The 15,505-nt window shown below is 35.6% G+C and overlaps 1 protein-coding gene across 1 annotated transcript; it reads left to right on the top strand.

The window, feature by feature from the left end:
• Positions 1-13,627: 13,627 nt before the first annotated feature.
• On the top strand, positions 13,628-14,041 carry LOC143588202 (uncharacterized). Its single transcript, XM_077069273.1, has one exon. It carries the CDS (start codon positions 13,628-13,630, stop codon positions 14,039-14,041), a length of 414 nt encoding a protein of 137 aa, XP_076925388.1.
• The last annotated feature ends 1,464 nt before the right edge of the window (positions 14,042-15,505 follow it).

Raw genomic sequence — 15,505 nt, 5'->3', positions numbered from 1 at the left:
GGACTTGCTTATACTAGTGAACCATACCCGGTAATGCACTAATTAGCAAACCCTGCTCGGATATTTACTAAAGAAGACTTAGAGAAGATAACCCTGCCCGATAGACAAAATATCGTGCCCGGCCAAGTAAAACCTTGCTCGGAGGTCTAAGGTGTGCCCGGATCCATACTTTGCGAATTCTGAGGAGGTTGAGAAGATTCCAATCTTCCATCTGATCAGTTTTGTGTCAAATCTTGACTCAACAAGATGAAGTTGGAACCTACTGAGATTGATAAGATTGATACACTCAAGAGTGCATTACCGGGTTCTTATTCCACATTTTTAATGGTATTGAAAGAAAACAACTACTTCAATAACGTAGATCTGACTGCAACTGAGTTCATACAAAAAATCGATGCTCGTGATATGACCTTCGATGTCAGAAGTCTTCTATGGATAGTCAAGATCCGGCATTTTATAGAAGAAAGTATGCCTCTGAGTTCAACAATCTCTCCAATCACTGCATTTCTTACACAAAGTGCAAGTGAGAATGCGACAACTATCTATAGTGATCCAAGAGCATGTTTCTATTCTGCTGGAAGTCCTGTGTCACCTGGTGCTTCTGGTTCATCTAGTGGATCTGGAAATTCATCCACTACAAGTCCATTCTCATCTTCATCGAAAGTAAACATGAAGGAAGCTGAAAAAAACTTTGCTTTCTTGTCTGCCTTCATGACCTCATATGAAAATCTGGTTAGTAGTAAGATTGCTACTAGTGATTTGACTGATGAATACTACGATGAAATTGATCCGGATTTGAAATGGAACATGGCTATGATTTTTCGAAAAGTTAAAAGATTCATGCAACGAACCGGCAAAGATCTTCATGCTTTAAACAAGAAGGTTGGATTCGATAAACTAAAGGTTAAATGTTATAATTGTCAATAGTTCGGCCATTTTTCAAAGGAGTGTGATAAGCCAAAGAAGGAGTATAATGGTCCTAGAAATCAAGATCGAAGTTCATCGATTAAAAATGGGAATGATGTTGTTAAGACTTCTGGAACCACTTCATCTTTTTCTAGGTCACAAGCTATGCTGACTAACTTGGATGGAACTGACTGGTCCCTAAGAATTTTGTTCAATGATAATCAAGCCAATTTGGTTATGTTCAAGACAACTGAAGTTTTTTCAAGATGCAAGCGGAAGTGAGCTGTCTTCTGATAATGATACTGAATCGGATTTTGATGATTCATGTGACAAGTTTCCAACTACTTTTGCTTGCATGTCTAAGATCAATGAGGTTAGTTCTTCTGTTCGTATTTCTTCTAATGTGTCTGCTAAAATGGCTTGTGTTGAATGTTAGAAAAACAAACCTAAGTTAGAGTCTTTGAAAAATCACAATGATTGTTTAGTGAGAGAAATTACTTCACTAAAAGATACTTATCGACAATCTTTAGATCTCAAATGAGATCTAGAGAAAAGATTGAAGCATTGTCGACAAGTAATCATGATCTCAATGCTGAGTTATCTGTCAAAATGACCATCAATGATCAAAAGTTTCAAGAAATTTTGAAAATCGTTTGAAGATAACCTAGCTTGAAAATGAGGTTCTTGAGTTGAAGAACAAGTTGGGCAAGTTTAGAAACTCTTCCTTTTTGCTAAATGAAATAATCAAAGTATCTGGTAAAGAAAAAGATTCGAAAAAGGGTATAGGTTTTGTTGAAATACCACCACCTTTTCAAAACGATTATAGAGCAAATCCTTTTGCTAGGAAAGAAGAATAAGTGCTTGTGAAAGAACCCGTTGTTTCTGACAAACCTAAACAGGTTAAATCTGAAAATGTCAATGCCCAACCACCAACCCAAAAACATCATGTCGAAATCTGAAAATGAGATAATCGAAGTATCATCACCATTTCACAATGATTATAAGGCAAATCCTTTTGCTAGAAAAGAAGAAGAGGTGACTGTGAATGAACCTATTGTTGCTGAAAAACCTAAACCAATAAAATCTGAAAAAGATAAAGCCCAACAAACAACTCAAAAACATCATGTCGAAAGCAATAAAGTATTTGTAGAAAATGTTGAGAAGGTGATCATTGAGGATGTGTTTGAACCTGAGGTTATACACAAAAACCAGAATATTCCAAGTTCTAATCACATTTTATGAGAACCTCATGAATTTGAGGAGGCTGTGTATGGTTCATAACCAACTTAAGTGAAAAAGGAAGAACAAGTTAAGGTTAAACCGGTGAAGGTAAAGAAATCAGAAAAACCCAAAGTTTCTGATAAGGATTTGATGCTTTTTATCAATGCTACTGTTTCTACGCCATCAACCAGTCGTTTGTTTAAGTTGAAAGGAATAGACACGATGTTCACGGAGAAAGACATTCCGATTAGCATTATCAAACCAGAAATGATTGAAAGTGTCTTTAACAATGAAACTTCCAAGATACAAGATCTTGAACGTCGATATGCTAGTGCCAAAACATCAAACACATCAGACCCATTGATTAAGGCTAAGCAATTGTTAAAAACTGCTAAAAAGGTTCATTTTGTGAAATCAACTGGAACTAACACATTTCAAAGTTTTTCCAACTGTTCTAATTTCGATGTCTATATGAAAAAGAAATCTGTGTCGTCTGATGGCTTGGCCAAGAGTTATACTAAGAATGTTAGTCATCAACCTTCCGTGTCATCTATTTTTGCTAAATCTCAACATGATCGTGTGGACATGAGAAGTTATTTTCTGTGTGGACAACAAGGTCATGTGGTGAGAAACTGTAGACAGAAGAAATCTCAGAACCTTCATCCATTTGTCAAGGACCAATCGAAACTGGTTCCTGTGATAAAGGAGATTCTGAAACGACATTTGTTGTGTGATGATGATACTCACATTATGTTTTCAAACGTGAACCCACGTAAGGTAATTCATGTGAACGAAACATATGGTCAACTAAAACCAGAGTTTGTTCCAACTGAGCCAATCTGCAAGAATGTAAACTCAAATGTCGTTCAAGCTGCTTATCTAAGACGAAAGTCTAAGAGGCCTGTAACTTATTCTCAAGTTGCTGAACAATAGTTGAATTATGTTAAATTTAATCTTCTGAGAGAAACTCAAAAGGTGCCCAAGACCGAGGCCAGGGCTGCCTTTTTGAACAAATCATTTTCAGTTGTGTGTAAGGTACATCCAAGACCGTGTCTGGTGAAAACTGGATAATGGACAACGGATGTTCTCGTCATATTACTGGAAATCTCAACCTTTTAACAAATGTGAGAAATATTCAAGGTGGTTATGTAGCTTTTTCTGGGAATTATGGGGGTATGATAACACAAGAAGGTGAAGTTTCAAATGGTCACATTACGTTTGAGAAAGTCAATTACTGTGACAAAGGTGATCATAATTTATTGATTGTGTGGCAAATATGTGACAAGAAGTACACAGCCTTAGTTACTAATAGAGAATGTCTAATTTTAAAACCGGGATACGTCATTCCTGAGGACATCGTTGTCATGCGATCCCTTCGATCGAATGATATTTATTTCTTGAATATGTCTTCTAAGGCGTCAACTTCTGTGGAAACGTGTTTCATTTCAAAAGCAACTGAAAAAGACTATATTCTATGGTATCGTAGGATGGGTCATATTCATGTGAGGAAGATGAATTATTTAATGGCGAATGATTTGGTCGAAGGTGCTTCTTTGAAGAATTTTAAATTATCTGATCACTATTTCTTGCAAGAAAGGCAAACAGAAGAAAAAGTCGCATCCGTCTAAGTTATTGAATTCCATTGATTCTCCTCTTGAACGACTTCATATGGATCTTTTTGGTCCTGTGAATCCTGCTTGTATCTACGGATATTGGTATTGTCTTGTTGTTACCGATGATTATTCAAGATATTCATGGGTCTTATTTATGAGTTCAAAAGGTCAAACACCTGTTCTGGTGCAAAACTTAATCACTAAGATCGAATCACTATACAAGCAAAATGTGAGGAGAATTCGAAGTGATAATGGTACTGAATTTAAGAACACTGTATTGGATTTATTTTGCATTCAAAAATGAATTCACCGAGAATATAGTGCACCTGATGTACCGCAACAGAACAGCGTTGCTGAAAGGAATAACAGAATTTTGATTGAAGCTGCTAGAACTATGCTTGCCGATTCTAAGCTTCCTGTCCAATTTTGGAACGAGGCGGTGAACACAACTTGTAATACGCTTAATCGGGTTCTAACTGTTAAGAGACTCAAGAATATAAGTGATGAGCTTTTAAACAACTGAAAGCCTAACTTAAAGTACTTGGAACCATTTGGGTGTCCCTGTACGATGTTGAAAAGAGATGTGGGTAAATTTGAAGAAAAAGCCGCTGAGGGTTATTTTTTGGGTTATGCTTCTCCAAAGAAAAGGATATTTAACGTTACTTCTGGTTGTGTGGAGGAATGGTACCATGTTGATTGTCAAAAATACATCACACCTCATCAAGGGAAAGGTCCTGACTGGATGTTTGATTATGATGGTTTATTTAATTGGTTTAGTTCATCAATTGAACAACCAGATGAAGACCTGGTTCGTGCATATTTTGAAGATCAATTGGTAATCCTGAGGTTTACAAGTTCTAATGATGTTGAAGCTCCAACTGTAGCTCCAACTGAAGATCCATGTAATGATCCTCCATCCTTCTTCTGATAATGTTTCTACTTCTTCCGAGGATACTCCTGATGTTGCTGCTGCAGTTGAAAGTGATGACTCATATCAGCTGGGAGAACATTACACTAATTTATTCGACAATGTCGTTTTTCCTGAGAATCCCACTCTTAGGATTCATAATTATCATCCAAAGGATATCATCATTGGAGAACTTGATGTGGGAGTACAAACGCGTCATCGAGTTGCTTCTTCGAATGAAAATAATGTATTGTGTGCTTATGCGGATTTACATTCATCTAGAATCGTAAATCTTGCCAAATTCACTTGCTTTCTATCCCAAGTTGAGCCGACGACCACTCTTAAGGCACTTGAAGATCCGTATTGGGTAGAAGCTATGCAAGAGGAATTGCAGCAGTTTTCACATTTGGGTGTTTGGGATCTTATCGACAAACCCGCTCGAGTCAAGAAGCCTATTCCGACAAAGTGGGTATTTAAATTTAAAAAAGATGATCGTGGTGTGATCGTGAGAAACAAAGCACGATTAGTGGTGCAAGGTTTCCATCAGCAAAAGGGTATAGACTACACTGAAGTGTAGGCTCCGGTTGCCAGATTGGAGCCTATACGAATCTTTCTGGCATATGCAGCTTACAAGAATATAAAGGTCTATCAAATGGATGTGAAAAGTGCTTTTCTCAATGGTAAATTACAAGAGGAAGTGTTTTTTTACAGCCTCCTGGCTTCGAAGATCCTGATTATCCGGTCCGTGTTTACCGCTTAAACAAGGCCCTGTATGGTCTACATCAAGCCCCGAGAGCTTGGTATGGCATGCTCGCCGACCATCTGACTGATAACGGATTCAAGAGAGGGACTGTCGACTGCACTTTATTTTATAAGAATATTGATGATGATCTTCTCCTCGTTCAGATATATGTCGATGACATTATCTTTGGGTCCATAAACGACACGTTATGTAAGGATTTCGAGAAGTCAATGCAAACAAAGTTCGAGATGAGCTAGATGGGAGAGATGAACTTCTTTCTAGGGTTGCAGGTTCACCAGTCTATAAAAGGAATTTTTATTCACCAGACTAAGTATGTGAGCAATGTCTTGAGCTGATTCAAGATATCTGCGAGAGAAATCCCTTCAACTCCTCTCCCCGTGAGTCACAATTTATCACCGGATGAATTGGAGGACACCGTTGATCCTACCCTCTATTGTGCTATGATTTGATCTTTAATGTATCTAACGGCTTCTCGCCCCAACATTATGTTTGCAGTTTGTCTTTATGCTAGGTATCAAGCTACTCCCCGAGTGACTCACCTGGCAGTGGTCAAGCGTATTCTTCAGTATCTGAGGGGCAATCCAGACACCGGGTTATGGTACCCCAAGGACGATAACTTTGAACTTACCACCTTTTCAGACTCAGACTACGGAGGTTGCAAGATTAACTTCAAATCAACTACGGCAGGGTGTGAATTCTTAGGAAACCGGCTTGTTTTCTGGCAGTGTAAGAAGCAGACAACGGTCTCCACTTCAACCCCTGAGGCAGAATATGTTGCAGTTCCTAGGTTTTGTGGATCCAACAACATCTGCGTGACTACGGTTTGAAGTTTCTTACTACTCCAATTTTAATTGATAACTCTGCTGCCATTAGCATCTCCAAAAATCATGTACAACATTCTAAAACAAAACATATCGAAATTCGATATCATTTCATACGGGATTGTTTTGAAAAGAAATTAATAAACCTTGAGAAAGTACATACTGATTTTCAAAAAAGCCGATCTATTTACCAAAGCCTTTGACAAAACTCGATTTCAATTTTTGCTTCGTTTAAATGGATTGAAGACACTTGCTGATATCCTGACACAAGGATGACTATCTTTATTTTCAGTTTATTTTTATTTTTAATTTCTTTTAAATTTTATTTTGGTTTTGGATTTAGGGGTGAAAAATAGAAAATACAAAAATATTGTGCTTTTTGTTTGTATAAATAAAGCCCAAAAACATTGAAAAATTTGAAAAAACAAAAATATTGTGTTTTCTTGTTTTTAATGCCTCTAAAATATTTTGAAAATCCAAAAACATTTTAACAATCTTGAAAAACCAAAAAAAGATTGTGTTTTCAGTTTGTATAGAAAAAATCCAAAAATCCAAAAGGATTGTGAAGTTTTTTTTATGTTTATAAGAAAATTGAAAAAGACAAAAAGATTGTGTTTTAAGTATGTAAAGAGAAAAACCAAAAAGATTTTTTGCATACGTTCGCTGAAAATTATGTCAATTACTCATATTTGAAGGACATATACTTGTGTATGTTTGGTCCTGAAATTTACTCGTAAATGTTCAAGATAGCCATTTACCTGATAATGGAAAGTAGTTGGGGCGTTTGTTATGCTTTTTACTTTATTTTTTCGCTGAAAATTATGTCGATTATTTAAGTTTGTGGAGCATGCTTGCATGTCTTGGTCCTATTATTCACTTGTAAATTGATAGAATAACCGTTAATTTATAGACTTAATGTAACTGAGACTATTAAATTCATTTTGTTTTATGCTCCTCAAAATTTTGAGTTTTGAAGCAAAAAGAGAAAATGATAGTACATTGACTGTTTTGACCCCACATCCAACAAGAAATAAGCTTAAAATACTGTGTGCTTAATTGCATTGGTGCATTGGTGCATTGGTAGGTCTTAAATAAGATATTAGAGTAAAGTATGTGATATAAACATAAAGAAATGCCAAATTGAAAGAGGTGTTAGTCTCTAGCAAAAATCTCGGTGAGGATGGCAGAAATGTAATAACTTGTCATACCCAAGCTTTATATCTGTTTGATCACCCAAAAATAAAATAAAGCAAATAACAAGCGTTGAGGTTCTGGAAACTGTGAGTCTTTATGGGGCTTAATCATCTGGGTATTCATATGCATTGATATTTCATTCTCTTTTAGAGCAAACCTAAAGTCATTAAACTTGATCACTGCTGTACCTAGTACAATCTAAATTACTGACTTGATCAAAATCCGCTGTTAGTCATACATTTGTTCCTCCCTTGCGCGCGTCTCAATATCAGTAAGAAACGGACCCAGGGGATACGATGTATGTAAGCCGACAGATGGGCTCGTGCATACTCACTCATAGTAAAGGAAACTCAATGCATTGCTAATCATTTCTATAAAATTCAAATTTTGATCATCAATATAATGGTTTAAGTTAAGTTGGGGTGATATGGCAAAAATAAAATTAAGCTTGAACCGAGATTAGAGGCTGATAGTTTCTGATATTATGTGCTCTAATTGAACCATTAATCATATCAAAAAAACGCTTGAAAGTTTGTTATAAGATTTAAGTGGACAACAATATCAATGACCGACTTAACGCCAGTCACAATATCGCTGAAATATAAAACTGTGAGAGAAGGGCAATTTGGTCAATATGATTCTCTGCTCAAACTCACCAAAAAACCCAAAAATATATACTGCTTTTGAAAACTCATACAAAAACACAAAAATATTTTCCTGCTTTACATTTCAATTTTTGGATATTTTTCTGGTAAATATTTTTCATTAATAAAATTTCAAAATACCAAAAAGATTTTGCTTTTTTACTTACATATTATTAATTTATTTATAGTGTTTCAAAACGTAAAACACATTAAGGTATTCGATCATCGAGATATGGGTTCTCGTTGATTTACTTAATTTATTTGGTTTCATTATTTAATTAATATTTAACTTAATTGATTTATTATTTAATTTAAAATTAAATAAATGTAATATGTTATTTATGTATAACGAATTAGGTAATTGTTAACGAATTACATTCTAATTCGTTATCCTAATTCGCTTCCGCCACTCTTTAATGAATGACTTCTAATTTCTTATGCATAATTACACGAATTGAACACGAATTAAAGCTAATTCGTTATTTTTTTCATCTTAAACTTTAATGAATTGACTCTAATTTCTTAAGCCACATGTTAACTAATTGCCTGATTCGTTATTTCAAAATTCAAACGAATCAGATGATTCGTTTCATTGGAGAATGTGTAATGTCAGACATATATAGGGATTCGTGAAGGCGTTTTGTTTCACTATTCATTTTCTTCTTCCCTTCCCTAATTTTACTCTGGCAAAATTTTCTCTGAAAAATCAATTATCGTAATATCGTGTTGTGTTCATATATTCTGAATCATAAGCTATATACGATCAAGGCATAATGATTTTCTTCACATTTGATGACGATTTGATGGGTTAATTTGCTTATTAAGTTATCGGGTTCTTGAGTTTTTGAAAAACCTTAATTTACCCAATTTGTACTACGATTTGGTACATAAAATCAATACCATTATACTCACTATGTGATTCCGAGATCCTTGCGATCATTGATTTGGTCTTATATCGTTGATTATGATTGTATTGAATTCAGTTATGAAGATTTGACTTTTCATGTTCTTGGTAATTTTGACCTTGACCAGTTTAGTCAAACATAAGCTTAATTGGCCATTCGTTATTGTTTAACGAATTGGAACTCACTCGTGTCCAATTCGTTACACAAACCACACGAATCAGGATCACGAATCATACATTATAACGAATCAGATTTTCATTCGTTATTTATAACGAATTAGACCGTAATTCGTTAACTTTTATTAGTGATTCATTAAACCTAATTCGTTAATTATTTACTTGATAGAGAAGCTGTAATTCGTCATAACGAATCACCAATTCGTTATAACGAATTAGTATTTTTTTAATGAATGACATATTAAATTAGTTTAAATGACTTATTTTAAATATTATTTTAAATTAAAAGTTAATTATTAGTTAAATTTTTTAATGTTAATTATATGATATGAGTGTTATTATTATTATTATTATTATTATTATTATTATTATTATTATTATTATTATTATTCATTATCACTGATTCTCGGGTTTGTTTGTAAAGTGTAATGGCTGATAACATGGATCAAGATCCTCCCGTTGATGCACCTCAACAACAACAATAAGCACAAGATATTCCCTTACTGCCGTATAACAAAAGACCCAACGTTTGTGCCTTTTTCGATACGGATTTTGCTGACGAGGATGTATTTGGAGAAATGATAGCATTCATACGTCGCTCATGCATTCATTATGATGTCACTGCGAAGCCAGATATTCGTGTCAGCATTGTTCGCTAATTCTGGAATACTGCTCGTTATGTGGAAACAGAGAACCACATTGCTGCTGAGGTTAATGCGAGACCGGTTGTAGTATCCATTGAGACTGTTCGAAGGGTGCTGAGATTCGATGACACCATTGATGACCCGAGTGAGTATCACAAAGATTTGATTAAAGGGTTATTTGGTCGTTTGTTTTATTCTGGTGATCTGGATGAGTCCATGTATAACAAGGCATACGTGTGTCCTACTTACAAGTATTTATTACACGTTCTTATTCACTGCCTTAGTGGACGGAAGGGAGGGTTTGATGAATGCCGTTAAATGCTTCAATCGGCATTTGTTTCTTTAGTATTGAATAAGCCTTTCAACTTCTATGAGATGATCTTCAATCATCTCATAGAGAATTGTTTTACTATGAAACGACGCACTAAGTTCTTAATGTATCCTCGTTTCATCCAATTGTTTATTCAAGATGCTATTTAGGATTTGGTACTCGATCCAACACAAGTTGAGAATAAATTTACGTTGGATCACATGAAAGCGGAACTGTGAAGAGGATGAAGAAGTACCGTCAAGATCCTCCTCCACGATTCAAGAGATTGATTGGTCATTTGGTGAATCCAGATTATGAATGTCCTCCCAATGATCGTTGGATCCACGACGACTCGGATTGTGAGTGTGAGGAAGGAACAGGTGGGAACGAGGGTAATGATAATTATGGTGGTAATGGTGGTATTGGTGGTTATGGTGACACTCATGCTCAACAACAAGCTGCGGTTGAAGCTTCTTTAGCTGCTACTATAGTTGCTCAACGCAAAAGGAAAGGGAAAGCGTTGGTTAGAGAAGGATCGTCTAAGCGACGTGTGTCGGCTGGTGATGGCATCTCATTTGGAGTTCAACCTCCAAGGTCGTCCGTTCTTCAAAGACCGGCAGTGCCGCTTACTATTAGTACTCCGGAATTAACTTTGACTACCACGCTTACAACGGATCCTAGGCTTGGTATGATTCCTCAATCTGTTTTATCTACTTTACCAAGACCTACAACTGCTACTTCGGTGGTCTCTCCTACACCGATGATGATGCCTCCACCACCAATGGATTTTTCATATCTAAGGCTTAACCGACCTCTAAATCATGTTCAACCAATCCCTTCTTCATTTCTTGCAATGTCTCATGATCAACAAATGAATATGGTTTTGAGTCTACTCCATTTATATGAAAATCAAATGTCTGCTGACCGAATGACTCCAGAACATATGTTGGCGAACCAAAAGAAGCTGGTGTGTTATGTATCCTTTTTCCAAAAAGAAACTAAAGCCCTCCGTGAGATTGTTGAGTCTCAGGGGTGAAAATAAAACAGCAAGAGGATCTTATCTTGCAGCTAACATTCAAGGATGATGAACTGATGAAGCTTAAAAACGATGATGAAGATCCAGATGCTTTGGGTATTGGAGGAAGTGAGGCTAAACAAACTCACGGCTCGTCTTCTGGTGCTGATACAAGTGCAGCTGGTGATTCGGGAAAACAGACAATCGCTTATCATGATACTACAACTGCTACACCCATTGAGATGATCAAGGCTGATATTGTCATTTTTGTTGATAGTGCGGGGGTGGTTAGAAGCATTGTTAATGCAGATGAGATTGCTATGGGACAGTTTGTTGAGAAATCCCTAAAACGAGAGCATATTTCTATATTTCTTGATCTGAATGATGATAAGTTAACCATGTTAGAGGCTGAGGATGATGTGGAGGTCGTGAATGATGAATAGGTCTTTGATGATCCGAATATTTAGATGAATACTGAGTTTATTTTTGAGGACGAGGAGGTGGATATTAAGGATGTAACGGCTGAGGAGTATCCTGACTTATTTCAACACTCTAACGTTGATTAGGGTGCTCCGGTATTTACAGAAGAAAACATTAAAGTAGCCGAAGACCATCTGGATAAGGTATCTAAGGGCAAGAATGTTGTTGATACAAGATTCGATTCAAAGCCCGATCCGTCTGTTGCTAACATTCAAAGATGGTTTGCTTATCAGGACAAGAAAGCTCGTAAGATTATTGACGCATTCCGATATGTGGATCAAGAGCTGAAATTTGAAGCTGTCGCTCATGCTCAAGCTAATCAGATGACATCCTTTAAGGTCGTATCTAAAGTGCGAGGTGACATTATTTCATGGCTTTATGATTCTGAGTTAAAGGTCTGTATTATCAAATGGGAGAACGACATTCAGTATTATGAGAAGATTATTGACGTTCTTTCATTACCGCGTTGGGACGTTCGGACCCTCGCGTGTCGACCGTTTTTTAACCGTGGCGGGAATCACCAAGAAAGTTGGTTTCACCAACATTTGCTGTTTGAGGTGAACCACGTGTTCAAATTCTTTAAGCCGCAGGTTCCAACTCGCAAGAGTATCGATGAGATTGATCCAAGGACAGGTTGGAGGAAGTTGGTACTTAAGGTAAAGCCGACAAGAACTATGAAGCGTGTACCAGTGAAGACGCTGAACCAACATATGTATTTATCTTTCAACCGTTGGTATTATGACAACCAAACTGGCGAGGCCGTTATTGTGTTAGGTAAAGGCTTAAAGACCGAGCTAATAAAGATCATTGATCCGATGTGGCTCATGAATTTGACAGAGACCGACTATGACGTGCTATTCAAGAATAAGATATTGATAGAGCTTTGTGAAGACTATGACCAAGCAATGCAGTTTCAACGCGTTTTTCATGTGTGTCATGAACATGGTATTCACAGCTGCAGAGATTGAAAGACTAGACGCTTGAAGTAAATTAAAGACAAAGAGCTCAAGACGAGGGGTGTCTATTAGTACACGGTTTTGCGTCTCGAGTCTTTTATATTTATCGTTTTGTATTTATCGTTTAATTTAATGTAAAGGATATTATTAATCTAAGCTAGTTCGTTAGAGGAATTTTCTAGTTCGTTAAGGATGTTTAATGAACTAGACCTTAAGTTAAGTTCCTCCTGATTCGTTAAGGATGTTTAACGAATCAGGGGGTGTTTCGTTATGAATGTTTATTTACTGTATTGTAACGAAGTGGCTGACTAGTTTATTACGGAATGTGTAAATAACTAGACCCATCTTCCTATAAATAGAGGATTCATCCTCTGCATAAAAAAAGTTTGGTAATTAACGTATTGAACCTCTGCCCAAGTTTCCTCTTGATCCAAACTTCATTCCCTTAATCTATTCCATCTAATATATCTATATACACGTAATACAACTAATAATATATACATATAACGTATAAGAGCAACAATGAACTAGATCCGTTTATTGATTAATTAATCCTTAGATCTGAGATCTGATAGGTTCACAAGAGTGATGGCTACGGGGTTACCAAAGATTTTATGGATGAATACATACGCATCGGTGAAAGCACCGCAATGGAGAGCCTAAAATATTTTTGTGAAACAATAGTAAGTGTAATTTCAACAGAATTTCTACGATCACCAACCCCCGACGATATTAGTCGATTACTAGCTGTTGGTGAACAATGAAGAATCCCCGGAATGATCGGAAGTATTGACTGCATGCATTGGAAGTGGAAAATTGTCCCTCGGCCTGAAAAGGTATGTATACTGGCCATATTCGTGAACCTACTATTAATTTAGAGGCGGCTGCTTCATATGATCTCTGGATATGGCATGCATTTTTTGGTATGCCTGGTTCACATAACTACATTAATGTGTTAGAGAGGTCTTTTATTTTCTCGGAACTTGCGTAAGGACGTGCTCCTCCAGTCAATTACACAGTCAACGGTCGCGATTATACATTGGGATATTACCTTGCGGATGGTATTTATCCCATGTGGAGCACTTCTGTGAAGACGATTCCATCACCAAGTGGGAATAAGAATAAATATTTTGCAAAAGCACAAGAATCAGCAAGAAAAGATGTCGAGCGACAATTTGGTGTACTTCAACAAAGATTTGCAATAATTCGAGGACCTTCCCGGATGTTCAAAGTGAGTGAACTAACAACTATAATGAAAGCGTGTGTTATTTTACATAATATGATCATTGAAGATGAGGGTAATGATAGTGATAATCTTAACTTCGAGTATGATAAACTTGATGATCTCCCCGAATTGTCTCGTGATCACACAACTGAGTTTATGGACTTCATCGAACGTCATCTTCATATTAGAGATAGATCGACACATCATCAACTTAAAGAAGATCTAATTGAAGATCAATGGCTACTCTATTCTCAAGAATAAATGAGGACAGGTTATATTTTATGACTATGTTTTGGCTTTTGGCAAGTAAGTAGCTAGTTGGAGTATTGATAGAATTATCTTGTTAGCTTGTTATTTGATGTGGCATACTAATTTTCATAATGTGTTTATCTGATATGAAACTTATGTTTTGGATCTTGTAAGTCTCATGCTTCAGGCTATTTTCCTTTGGTATGTATCTGCAACATACAAGCTTGCTAACATTGAGATTTATGGGTAATCTACAGTGCATTCAATTAAATATTCATGTGACGTCTAAATTGAATATCACATACACGCTTCCATAGAATTTTAGGTGTTGGGTTAACCCGACCTAAATAAGTGATTCTGGTTAACCCAAAAATAATAATTAGATAGTCAGAATTCTATAAAAATATATTAGAAATCAATTTAAAATGAAAATGATAATAAGACAAAATAGTTATTAGTTAAGATTATAAATGAAAGAAAGAAAAATAAATAATAAAAAAGAATATAAAGATAGAAATGGAGAATTGGTTGGGAGAGGTTTTTAGAAAATGATGGATAAATTTAAGAAATTGAGGTTTTTAGTTAAATTTTCAGGATGAAGATGGAGAACCCACTGGGAATGCTCTTAGAATACAAGCGATTTTGGCTAGGAATATTGTTAAAGCTTTTTTTAGAAACACCCGTTTGATTTCGAGAATACCCTCAAGTTTCAGGTATTTTACCAAGTTTTGACAAAAATATCCGTTGGGTTTGTATCAGGTTTTGACAAAATATTAGTAATCAATTACAAACAGTGATTACCACAAAAATAAAGTGTCTTTGTTAACTTAGTGGGTGTTTGGATTCTATTTTTTTATCTCCTTATATCTTTTTCATAAGTCATGAGTAATAACCTTATGACTTATGAAACTTTTTCACTTAAGCATTAAAGAATCCCAAACACCTTTTTATCTTTTTAATAAGTTATAAGGGGTTAAAATAAAGAACCCCAAACACTCCTTTAATACGAAAAGTTGAATTCTTTAAAAAGTATCTAACACACCATACAGCAATGGACCTGACAATACCATATTTATTATTCCATTTGCCTATGCAATCTTACAACTTTTATGCATTATTTAGTTGTCACTATATGCTTGGCCGTGTTCCTTATTTCCTTTCATGTAGTTGGAATTTGCATCTGGTTACTAATAATGTAACAGTACAGTAAAAGCTATTCATTTTTTATAAAGTTTTTAACATTTTGATTTCTAATTTGTTATACATGTTTTTACAATCCTCTATAGGAATTTAGAAACTAAAGTTGTTCAATGATAATAAGATAATAAGAATTGGTTGGTTATAATAATATTTTAACTACACAAACGATCTTCATATAATTTTATAATTTTGAGAAATCAAACTTAGGGTATGTTTAGTTGAAGGTAATGGAATGAATGAAGAATGTCAGAATGGAATGAGAGAAAGAATGAAATT

The sequence above is a fragment of the Bidens hawaiensis genome, unplaced genomic scaffold, assembly GCF_021521415.1.
Source record: "Bidens hawaiensis isolate Kalapana, Puna unplaced genomic scaffold, B.hawaiensis_p1.1 tig00036238_1, whole genome shotgun sequence".
Taxonomy (NCBI): Eukaryota; Viridiplantae; Streptophyta; class Magnoliopsida; order Asterales; family Asteraceae; genus Bidens; species Bidens hawaiensis.
This window is presented reverse-complemented; position numbering and strand designations above follow the sequence as displayed.

Excerpts from the sequence above, each read along its gene's own strand:
- LOC143588202 (XM_077069273.1), top strand. The coding sequence starts at position 13,628 with ATGTGGAGCACTTCTGTGAAGACGATTCCATCACCAAGTGGGAATAAG.